An 11,461-nucleotide genomic window follows, 5' to 3' on the forward strand; every position below is an offset into this window, starting at 1 on the left:
TCAGCATTTCAAATAGATGTCAGTCCCCAGGACCTTGTTTGTAGGTCAGTGGACATTGAAAAGTTTATTATCGTTCCTGAATAATGTGATTTACCGTCACTATGAGATAAAAAAAACTCTGGTATTTTCTTGCGCCAAATACTGAGTTGGTCAAAGGAATCTCTTGTGTGTGTCTGTAGCTTGTGCCACATTTTACACGACAATTGTCATAAACTGTTCCCTGGTTACAATTCTAATACATTCCGCAAAAACAACATATATGAAGCATTTGTGTTACTAAATTAATTTCATGAGTTATGTATATTTCACCATTATATCCTCTGCCATATTACATTATTGATACAATGCTAAACACACTGTACCCCATTAATGTGATATAAAATAAAACAAGAAATATCATATTCTGTTCATTTAGTCAAGGCATAAATAAGTTACATTGTTATCCTGTGAGTAAACATGCACACAACATGCAATGTATTTTATACAAAAAATAAAGTTCATCTCCTCTTACCACTTAAGACTTACCTCATGCACACCCTTAAAAATGATTTAAAAAAATTAAATAATATTGTAGAGCGGGTCCGAGTTATATTGGGGGATTTTCACTCAAGTTAGATATCAATCTCCCAGTGTCAGCTACTTGCCCTATTGTTATTTCAGTGACATTGTATCTGTATTTATATCCTTATATTTATAAACAGAGTTTTAATAGACGAAAATCATAATGTGTTATCCCTTCACTATAGATGGGCAAAAAGGATGCAAGTAAGTTATGAAATGTATGATGTGCGGATAATGAACAATGCAATGAATAAAAGCATTTATTTTAATATATATATATATATATATATATATATATATATATATATATATATATATATATATATATATATATATAACGCACACACGCATAGTCGCAGAGTAAACATAACAAATTATAAAGATTGGACGTTTATAGTATAACTCCAGAAATACATCATATATGCCTGTGTGACTGCCTGTGGTCTCTGTGATCATAAAAACACACAATCGCATGCATACAACTTTTGCAAAGTAAAGTTAATCTGTGACAAGCAGACGCTAAAAGTTCTGTATTTTCTAACCCCTTTCTACGAATCGCTTCCAAGCACTATAGCTACAACAATTGTTACAAAATAGTAACGTTTGTTTTCGATACTAATATAAATCGAAAGTATCATTTTCCCGGCACATGGCACATGCCATTGGGTTGGCATAGATAGAATAATGAATTACCCATTGACCATATGTTTCTGTTGGATATTTAAGCCGTAGAATATTTCTGGGTCGGCCAAAAAAAAAAAGTCTTTTATTTTTCTTCGTGGCCATCAGTGGGTGTCACCCTTCGCCTTTAAGGGTCCTCTCCTGAAGAGCCTCTAGTCTGTCCAGTGTGGTGCTGGAACAGGCTGTGCAGGGAGGGGTCACGTGTCCAAGGCCGAACTCATTGTTGTCTATTAGCCTGGGATCACGTGTGACTGGCAGAAGGCAGATTTCTTAATGAAGCCGACCCATAGACCTGCCCCAACGCCCTCACTGCGCATGCGCGTCCCTAGACAATAATGTTGTAGGGAATTAGGTGGCTCTCTTTTGGGAAGCTGACTTTTAAAAAGCACGGCCAGACCATGCTATGACGACTTCCCTGATCCTGCATCCACACTGGGCGGATACCTTGATGTACGTGTATGAAACAAGCCCGAATGAAAAGAATCACAAGAAAAGCCCAGACATGGAGGGACTGAGTGGGAACTGTTCAAGCACTCACTGCAGGGATTTTATTTCTCACCCAGCATTGGGGCGCCATTCCAGCACCATCGGAACCCACCAAGGACCTGTGTATACGGATATTACCTCTCCAGAATCTAGCAGGCAATGCCCAGGACCCACGTCTTCATCCAACGCCTCTCTGGGCTATGCATACCCGTTTGGAAGCAGTTACTACGGCTGCAGGTTGTCTCAATCTCACAACGTCAATTTGCACCAGAAACCCTGCTCCTACCACCCTACTGATAAATACCCAGAGCCCAGCAACTCGTTACCCAGCGAGGATTTCTCTTCCAGGGCCAAAGAATTTGCATTTTACCCCAGTTTTGCCAGCTCTTACCAGGCTGTCCCTGGCTACTTGGACATGTCAGTAGTCCCTGGGATCAGTAGTCACCCGGAACCTAGGCATGATACTCTCATCTCTATGGAGGGCTACCAGCACTGGGCACTTCCTAACGGGTGGGACGGACAGGTCTACTGCTCTAAAGATCAATCCCAGCCCAGTCATCTATGGAAAGCACCTTTCCCAGGTAACCCTGTCAGCAAACCCTATGACAGAATCCCCTTCCCAGAGTGGATCGTATAGTTTTACTTGCAGTCAGCCAGTATGCTGTGGTATATTTTGACTGTTATTGTATGGACATGTCGTATAATTGTATCTGCAAGCAGGCATCTGTTTCCTCTAGCACATCAACATATTTTAGGTATTAATGGTTTCTTTGTCTGCTACAAGAGCTTCTCTTGTGTTGACAGTCAGGTTCCATTTGCTGATCCCTTGCTATAGTTTTCTGATCTTCACTAACATGTAGGAGCAGAGAGGTGCTTTCAGTCTTGTTCCGGGGTGTAGGAATCTCCCAGCCTGCAATTAAATATGTAGGTGTCAACTGACACAATCAGTCTCGTTACACTGATATTCATAGCCAAACATTATGATTTTATTCCCTTTTCCATTTGGGAGACATTTATCAGCAGGCAGTACTTTTACTTGTAAACTGTGTAATGCATTTCTAGTGAACTAGGCTGTATTGTGCAATTCACCATGTTTACATGCACATTAATTTAAATAGATCGGATCCGACTACAGAACATGCGAACCCTGCACTTCTCATTAGTCACTGGAAAATGATTTATTCGTCGGTCTCAGCTGTGTGTAAGGCACTACGTGTGTTGTCTGTTTTGATGATCCTCTCCGATAAAATATTATGCATTTTATGAAATAAGTTACAATTTTTAAACCACAAAACGTGCTCTACTAACCAGGAAGTGATATACCAGTTATATACCAGCCGTGAAATGTAGAATTCTATACCAAAACACTGCACCTACTGGTGGAATTAAATTATGACTTACTAGTGCATAACTACATATATTAAAATTAATATCTATCTATATATCTATCTATCTATCTATCTATCTGTTATCTTTATCATAAATTTAACGTTGGTTGCATGTTAAGCGAAAACAGCATATTATCTATATTTATTTAATTAATTTAATTTATATATGACTATTGTATATATTGTATCTATCTATCTATCTATCTATCTATCTATCTATCTATTTGACTGCCTATCTATTCTTTTGTATTTTCTTCTCTATGTATGTGGGTATGTATGTTTATATTTTTTATGTATGTATGTGCATATTTTTTACAAATCACTAAATCATGTACTGCATGTGCATGCAATATGTATTATTCAAACACATATGTCATTTTATGAATCTAGAATTTTCTGCGTGTGTTTAAGATACGTGTAAGACCACAATTATGGTGTTATACATTAGACAGCTAAATAGAAAGATAGATAGACTTATTGTTTTGTGCGTGAGGACTACTCTTGGTAGATACATATATTTCATATGTTATAATTTGGCTATCTATCTATCTATCTATCTATCTATCTATCTATGAATAATAATTGCTGCAATTGTTTTGCAGTATTCCATTAAGTAGCTCAGAATATTCCCTGAATATGCATAGTGAACACAAATTTAAAATACAAAACTACAATTAATTAATCAACCAACAGTATTATAAGATATATGTGTCCTCCATAGTCAAATTGGGGTCTTTATGATTATATTTTGCTATATTCTTTCTTATGCTATTGCAATTGTATACCAATATATACCAAAACACTGGAATCTCAGTAAAGAGAGACACAGATCCTATCAGCATGGCTGTAATACTAAATACACACTTCTAATAAGACTACAAGTAATTTTGTCAGAATTGGTGAAGGGTGAAACTATTAGTGTCTTTTCAGCTGTTACATAAGCCCCTAGTCTCTCTGTAAAAGACCAGGTGCCAGTATCCTGTGTAATACAGAGGAACACGTCATCTGTCAGAGCACCTGCAGCCTGAACATTACTGATGTCCAAGGCAATAAAGTGACAATTCTACACCCCATGTGCATAACCAATTCCATTTTGTGTTCCTCAAGCCCATGAGCTTTGAAATATGGTTGATATGTGCATGAACTTGATATAGATGATAAATTCAGGCGCCGTTTTACGTGTATAAGTGTTTAACTAATGTGCACATCTAAAGATGTCAGGGGGGATTTATTGGGGCTGCTATCTGCCTAGGCAAGATCCATGTTTGAGGGAGGAATACCAGGGCTAGCTTGGTAAGAACGTAGCACACATCCGGGAATGCCAGGGAATGGCTGTGGGCTGTAGTGTAACAATATCCTGTTTGTCTACTGCAGATGTGGTGCCCCTCCAGCCAGAGGTTAGCAGCTACCGCAGAGGGAGGAAAAAGAGGGTCCCCTACACCAAACTCCAGCTGAAGGAACTAGAGAAGGAATATGCAGCCAGCAAATTCATTACCAAAGAGAAGAGACGGAGAATTTCCACCAGCACCAGTCTGTCTGAGCGCCAGGTTACGATATGGTTTCAAAACCGAAGAGTCAAAGAAAAAAAAGTGATCACGAAATGTAAAACCTCTCATCTCCATAATACCTGACAAGAGGGGGGACCCTAACCATTCCCCACCCGAACAAATATTTATCTCATTCCCATGTATAAGACATTTCTCCAAGTGAACTATGGATTATTTAATATAGGAATGGAATGCAAGTGACAGAATTTACAACTGGTCCCAGAACCCCCCAATATCCACCCTTCTCCTTGCACCCCCAACTGTGAATATACAGAAGTCTGATGTATGCTCCGTGCATATAAAATATATACATATATATTTAAATTTTAAACAATCAGCTCTTAATCATATTCCGGGACATGGTTCTGTCACTGTCATCGACAACCCTGATGGCATAAGACATTTGCTCGTATCATTCATTTTCTGGAGTCTTAATGAATTGTCTAATAATATAACATACGTTCTAAGGTGCATCTGTTTTGTTGAGTATGCTTGAATATCTTGTAAATTACAAAAAAATAACAGTTTTGTGCTCATGTATGTTCATAAAAACTATTTCTATTCCTAATTTAAACTACAGCGTACTAGCAGCACATTGTAATGCGTCCCTGGTACTTTTATAGGTTAACCTCTCTAAAACATCTCAACGTTCTGTTTTAGAACACTGAGACTTCATAGAAATATAAATATCCATTAGAGTACCTTATTTTGTGGCCACAGAATTATTATTTTGTAGGGCAGAAATACAATTGTTCAGAGAAAGACCAGGAAATTGCTCTTTACTCTCCTGTTATGTTTTACACCATCAGTATTATGAGTTATTCAGCAATTACTGATACACGGGGCAGACATTACATACATTTATGCATTTTTTGGGAAGTATGAATTTTGTTTCAGTCACATTGATTGGAAGTTATCCTATAATATTTGCTGTATCTAAAGATTCACGTTGTTTTATTTTCCTTTTTTTTGGTATGGAATATACTCAATGCCAGTCTTAAGCACTGCTACATGTGTCCAGAAAACAGGATGTGGACAAGGTATGCTGTATAGATCTCATTTTTATTATTTTGTCGTGTATAATGTATAGTATTGTGGTGTCTGAATATTATCTGTAATGGAAGAATTTCATTTCTTGAAATAAATATCACCTGGCTTGATGTACCTATTGTTTGTGTATTGCCTTGGCGTACATTTTCAGGTGCTGAGTTTGAGGGTAAAAAAGAAAGTGAGTCAAACCTAGCCAGTAACTTTTTGTACATTGGGTCGTACGTGTAAGAGCGTGACAAAATAATATAATATTCCCTGCTGTTTGACAGTATGATTTACGTTATAAGTTATATATATATATATATATATATATATATATATATATATATATATATATATATATATATATATATAGTAATTGTTCTAATTGATTCTCCCCTCTTCACCGAGATTACCATTGTTAAGTTTAGGTCTGATGATTAAATTTTTCCTAAAATGTACCTAATTTATTTAGTAATTCATAAGCATTTCCTCTTTAACTTTGGGTTACTATAGTCAGTATCATTAAGTTCTGGCACGTTAATTAAATGAGGAAATTATACATTGCATATATATATATATATATATATATATATACGTCCGTGTAAGTGTGTGACATGATAATATAATATTACCTGCTGTTGTCAGTTTGATTCACGTTATAATATATATATATATATATATATATATATATATATATATATATATATATATATGTATATGTGTATATATATATATATATATATATATATATATATATATATATATATATATATATGTATATATATATATATGTATATATATATATATAATAAAATTTAGATATAATATATATTATATTATATATTATATATATATAATAAAATTTTGCATCCTACTAGATAATTTAAAGTTGTGTATGTGACTCTGCGATTCAAAATGCCTTTGCAATCTACCCGCGAATTATTACATTAATGCATTAATTTCATAGGACATTCGCGCATATAAAAGAATGGTATCAGTTTCGAATAAAGCAATATGGATATCGCTAATCGGATGGACTGTGCCTTTGAATAACACCCATTAATCACTGCGAGTGGGGAGCATCTAGGTTAGGCAGTGTTTGCAAGTAACGATGTTCTCTATTGAATCAGCGAGGAAATAATTATTATGTGCAATTAAAATGTTTTATGCAGTGACTTCTAATAGCTGAAAATAAGCAAGGGGTATATATCTGCAGAGGTGATTCACCAATCTGATGTGTAATAAAGCATTTCGGTGACAGCACTCACACCCTGAAACAAATCCTGATATTTAACAGTTTGTACCTAACCCAACCTAACCCAAACCTTCCTCCTGCCTGTCTACAGTCATTAAGCATTTATATATTTTCGTGTTTTTATTATTCAATCACTAATTTACTGATATATATATATATATATATATATATATATATATATATATATATATATATATATAATGTCTGTGCTGTGGTGTTAGATAAGCAGCTCTATCTATATAAACAAAATGCCGAGCAATTGTGTTGAAATATTTATAGATGGATGTTACAAAACAGAAAACTTTTTAGAATGTTGATTCTTTTGGTGTGTAGGAAGTACGCTGCAGATAGACCCTTTATGAGTCATTTGTACTGTCACGATGATAGTTGTCACTGTTGTAAGAGCATACAATACACAATTGTTGACTGCATTGATTGAAGGTTCCCAGAATACATGCCCAGTGCTGCTTGAGAGCAATATTCATTTCCAGTAAGTTTTCCACAAGCTGCATTTCCTACAACCACAGACAGGAGACAGAGCATATTTCAGGCAGACGCCTTGAGAAAAGAGCTGATTTATTGCTCTTAAACGCGCATTACATTGTTTCTACCTAAGGTGTATTTCACCCCAGCAAGTTTTCTGCTAAATTATGTACAAGGAATAACTGAGGGGCTGCTGGGAAGTACTTTTATTTCGAGTATATAAGATAGCAGGCATGTAAATGATCATATTAGACTGCCCTACTTTGCATAGGGATACTGCTCATAATTTATTATAAGTATAGGGGTTTAGATGTTTCCAGATTTCTGTCTTTCTTGAAAGCTACTTTGGAATTGTGTATATATTTCAGACTATAATCCAAGATAAATCTGGTGTGATTGATGCAATATGATTTTGTATTGCGATAAGTGATAGCAGTAAATCATGGTTTGGTATTTTCAGGGTTAATATGCCATGTTATATATTTGATGTATCTAAGAAATACTAATATATGATGATGGTCAGTTATATAGATACTATATTATATAAATGCACCTTATGTGTAGTTTCTCAATTACAGTACTACATAAACTTATTACTCATTATTTAGAACGTTAACGACAGTTTTTCAGTTGCCACAATTTTTGCTGAGTCACCATTCAGTGATAATATATAGTATGAGGGAACGTTTAAATTTCAATAATATGAAATGTAGTGTTTGCGTCAGGTAATAATCATACATATTTCTGCACTGTAGATTGAATGACTGTAAATATATGAGGAACATAAATATGTACAGTGTACTGTTATTGCTATGCATTATAGAAATAGTTTATATACACTATGACGTAATAGCTGGAGCTCTTTTTATAATATGTACACAAAAGGCCTATTGATTGTTGTCTATAGTCTTATTTATGCTTTAGAGGTGCACACAGAGGGCCTCATTTAGAGTCAGACGCAAAGTCCATTTCAGGCGCATCCTGCACATTTCCACTGATGGAGCATGCGCAGTAAGCAACAGTTCCCTGCAGTTCCGTCTGCTTTTCAGACGCAGTGTGCACAGCAACAGCTTGCGTCTCAGTACGAGGGAAAGGGTGTAACTCAGAGTTATGTAGGCGTGACCGTGAATAATGCAGTTACTATGGGCGTCTACCCGCAAAAACTACCCTAGTTGGATCAAGACGCAAGAGGAACAGAAATAAAAAAAAATGAAAAAGTGCGGCAGGAATTAGGTGGCGCAAGTAGTTAGTTAGCTACAGGAAATGGTCGCAGCTCGGTAGGGTATTACGAATGGGAAGCAACTGGGGTTGCATGCCACTCATAATACCCTACCAAGCTGCGGCACACTTCCACTCCTACTCTTTCATGTAAGTCTTAGACGCACATTGCGTCCGACTCTAAATGAAGCCCAGTGTATGTAATCTTTGTTGAAATGCACATTTTTTCCATGCAATGATATATTTTATAGGAAAAATTTAAATTCTTCTGGGGTATTGGCCACCAAACTGAAGTGCCCCTTTATGTCCATGAGAAATAGAGTATATATATATATAAAATATAGAAACGATTGGATAATATAGACTACACTTGTATTAGTCTTGCCTCCTATGATTTTATTGTACATCTATATCATTGTTACTTGAAAAATATAGTCTACACTGCTATCAGTGTCAGTAAAAATAATGGTATATTAGAAATATATGACTGGAGCTTATGAAATACGGACTACATTGATATCAGAATCAGTATACATATTGATATACAGACTAATATACACTATATATATATATATATATATATATATATATATATATATATATAGCTTTATAATAGTAATATATAACTTCAGCATGTAAACCACAGGCTACACTGATATAAAAAATGTTATATATAATATTATATTCTAAATATATCAATGTAGCTTGAAAATAAAAATAACTCTGGTTTTAGTATTTGTATATATATATATAATACCTAAGTGACAAAAATATATGTGGTAAGGGATTAGCTATGACAGAAATAATTAGATTTGAGTGTTATAAAATGGTTACTTTACTATTACTATAGGTTATAAAGATTTTAGAAGTGATTCTGAATCGGAGATCAGTATGAAAGCAATTAGGACCTTGTGTATTTTTGTAATCTTCTTATTATGTTTAACCCCTTCCCCACTGACGCTATTACACACCCCTGTGCTGATCCTATTTTGGCACTTTTGGGGCTTGTAAGATCCCAAAGTCAATATTATGAGGTACCCACATAAATTATGCCTTGTTTTGTTTTTTCAGAAGACTGAATTTTCAGAAAATATAATTAGTTTGCTTACACCTCCTGACACAACAAAGACAATCTACCCAAAATAATAACGCATTGTTGTTTTGCTTGTTTACACTCTCTTGAATGAAATACATAAAATGTAATATGGGTAGAACCAGACAACCCACTGCATTACATGAAGCTCCTCCTGAGTTTATTGAAGCTGGGATGGTGGGGATCTAGGCAATATAATCCCCCATCTGTGGATTTATTAACACGTTGTGTAGTGTATGGTGTTATTGTCTGGCAATGACTACTAAGGGGGCACACCATTTGAAAGAGGGGTTATCCTCTTTCAATTGAGGGTTCCTCTCCAATCCCTGGACAATCCCTGGTGCCTCTCCAATCCCTGGATAACTTAATGATTTCTGTAGTATAAGGGGTATTGTCTGGTGATCCACATATGGTCTCAGGGGCCATGTCATTTAAAAGAGGGGACCAACCCAATGATGCCATTCTGTCCTACCTCTACCTCAGCCCCTAACGGCAGGAAATACCAGTTCGGGACTGGCAAACTTAATTTTCTCTTAATTTAATCCTCTGTGAGCTTTGAACGATTGGGACTTGCAATCAGCACATTTGCGATGTAGTTGCCGGATTCCCACTCCTCCTTGGTACTGAAGGGGTTAATACTCTTTATAGTTAACATATGTGACTGGAGCTTGAAAAGCACAGGTTACAGCGGTTGTTGTATAATATTTAATTTTCAAACTATGTAGGCCGACTAGTATTAGAAAGATATTTTTTTTTGAGATAATAATTTATCTGTTGATCCCTAGGACGGGTTGGGTTATTATCCTTCAAAACAGTTTTCTCCCTGTCTCATTGATCCTGAAAGAAGAATAATTGGGACAGAAGACCAACTTCTAGTGAAAAAATAAAGAAATCCCTGACAGTAAACCAAGCAAATGTATTAAATTCCCCTTATTATAACAACAAATTAAACTGGGCAAAAATCTATAGACTGTGTTTTTTTTTCTTACAGCTAACATTTTGGTGTCAATTTAATTCAGCCACGTTATTCTAGGAATAACTCTGCGCTAATAGTATTACCGTTAATACGGTAAATTTAACCTGGATTTTTGCTCGCCGCCCTGAGGACAGTGAGCAAAAATCAGCAATAAAATTACCGTGCTAACGGTAATACTGTGCACTATTATGGTAGTAACGGTGATAGTGTACAGGCCTCGTTATTCCTAGAATAACACGGCCGAATTGACATGATTGTGGTTTACTTTATTTCCAAAATTGTAACAATTATTTTTATGTGTAATTTTCAATTTAAATAGAAGGGAACAAAGAGACAATTCTACTAAAAGGAAATAACAACAATTGTCCGTCATCCCAACTAGCCACATCTCAAACAATTCAATATTTTTTTTTTCTTTTGGAGTAGTTGAAGTTTCAACTACTCTGATTTATTAAAATGTTTATTGCGTCAAATTTTCATTTTATTTTCTCATTTTTCCCACTCTGAAGTTTTTTAAAAGAATAAACTTTGCTCAGTTAACACAATAAATTGCTTCTGTTCACAAGAAACGTTGCTGTAATTATTTTGCCAGATCTAATCCAGCACAGTCCATTGCGTCCTATGGCATCTTCCTGGCAATTAAAGAAATATACTTGGGTTTTCACGTTTTTGTCTGGTATTTAAGTCTCCACAAGTTTAACGCCAGATAACCATGCAAACATTATTTACAACCTAATGCTG

General features: G+C 35.4%; 1 protein-coding gene across 1 annotated transcript; it reads left to right on the top strand.

Moving 5' to 3' along the window:
* Positions 1-1,569: 1,569 nt before the first annotated feature.
* Positions 1,570-5,827, top strand: HOXC13 (homeobox C13). The gene is made up of 2 exons (XM_075197993.1): positions 1,570-2,309; positions 4,491-5,827. The coding sequence occupies exons 1-2, from the start codon at positions 1,646-1,648 to the stop codon at positions 4,745-4,747; spliced, it is 921 nt and encodes a 306-aa protein (XP_075054094.1). The 5' UTR covers positions 1,570-1,645; the 3' UTR covers positions 4,748-5,827.
* Positions 5,828-11,461: the final 5,634 nt, after the last annotated feature.

This window comes from Mixophyes fleayi, chromosome 2, assembly GCF_038048845.1.
Source record: "Mixophyes fleayi isolate aMixFle1 chromosome 2, aMixFle1.hap1, whole genome shotgun sequence".
NCBI classification, from domain to species: domain Eukaryota; kingdom Metazoa; phylum Chordata; class Amphibia; order Anura; family Limnodynastidae; genus Mixophyes; species Mixophyes fleayi.

Coding starts and splice junctions, on each gene's coding strand:
- HOXC13 (XM_075197993.1), top strand. CDS start 1,646: ATGACGACTTCCCTGATCCTGCATCCACACTGGGCGGATACCTTGATG. Junction 2,310..4,490: donor ATGGAAAGCACCTTTCCCAG/GTAACCCTGTCA, acceptor TGTCTACTGCAG/ATGTGGTGCCCCTCCAGCCA.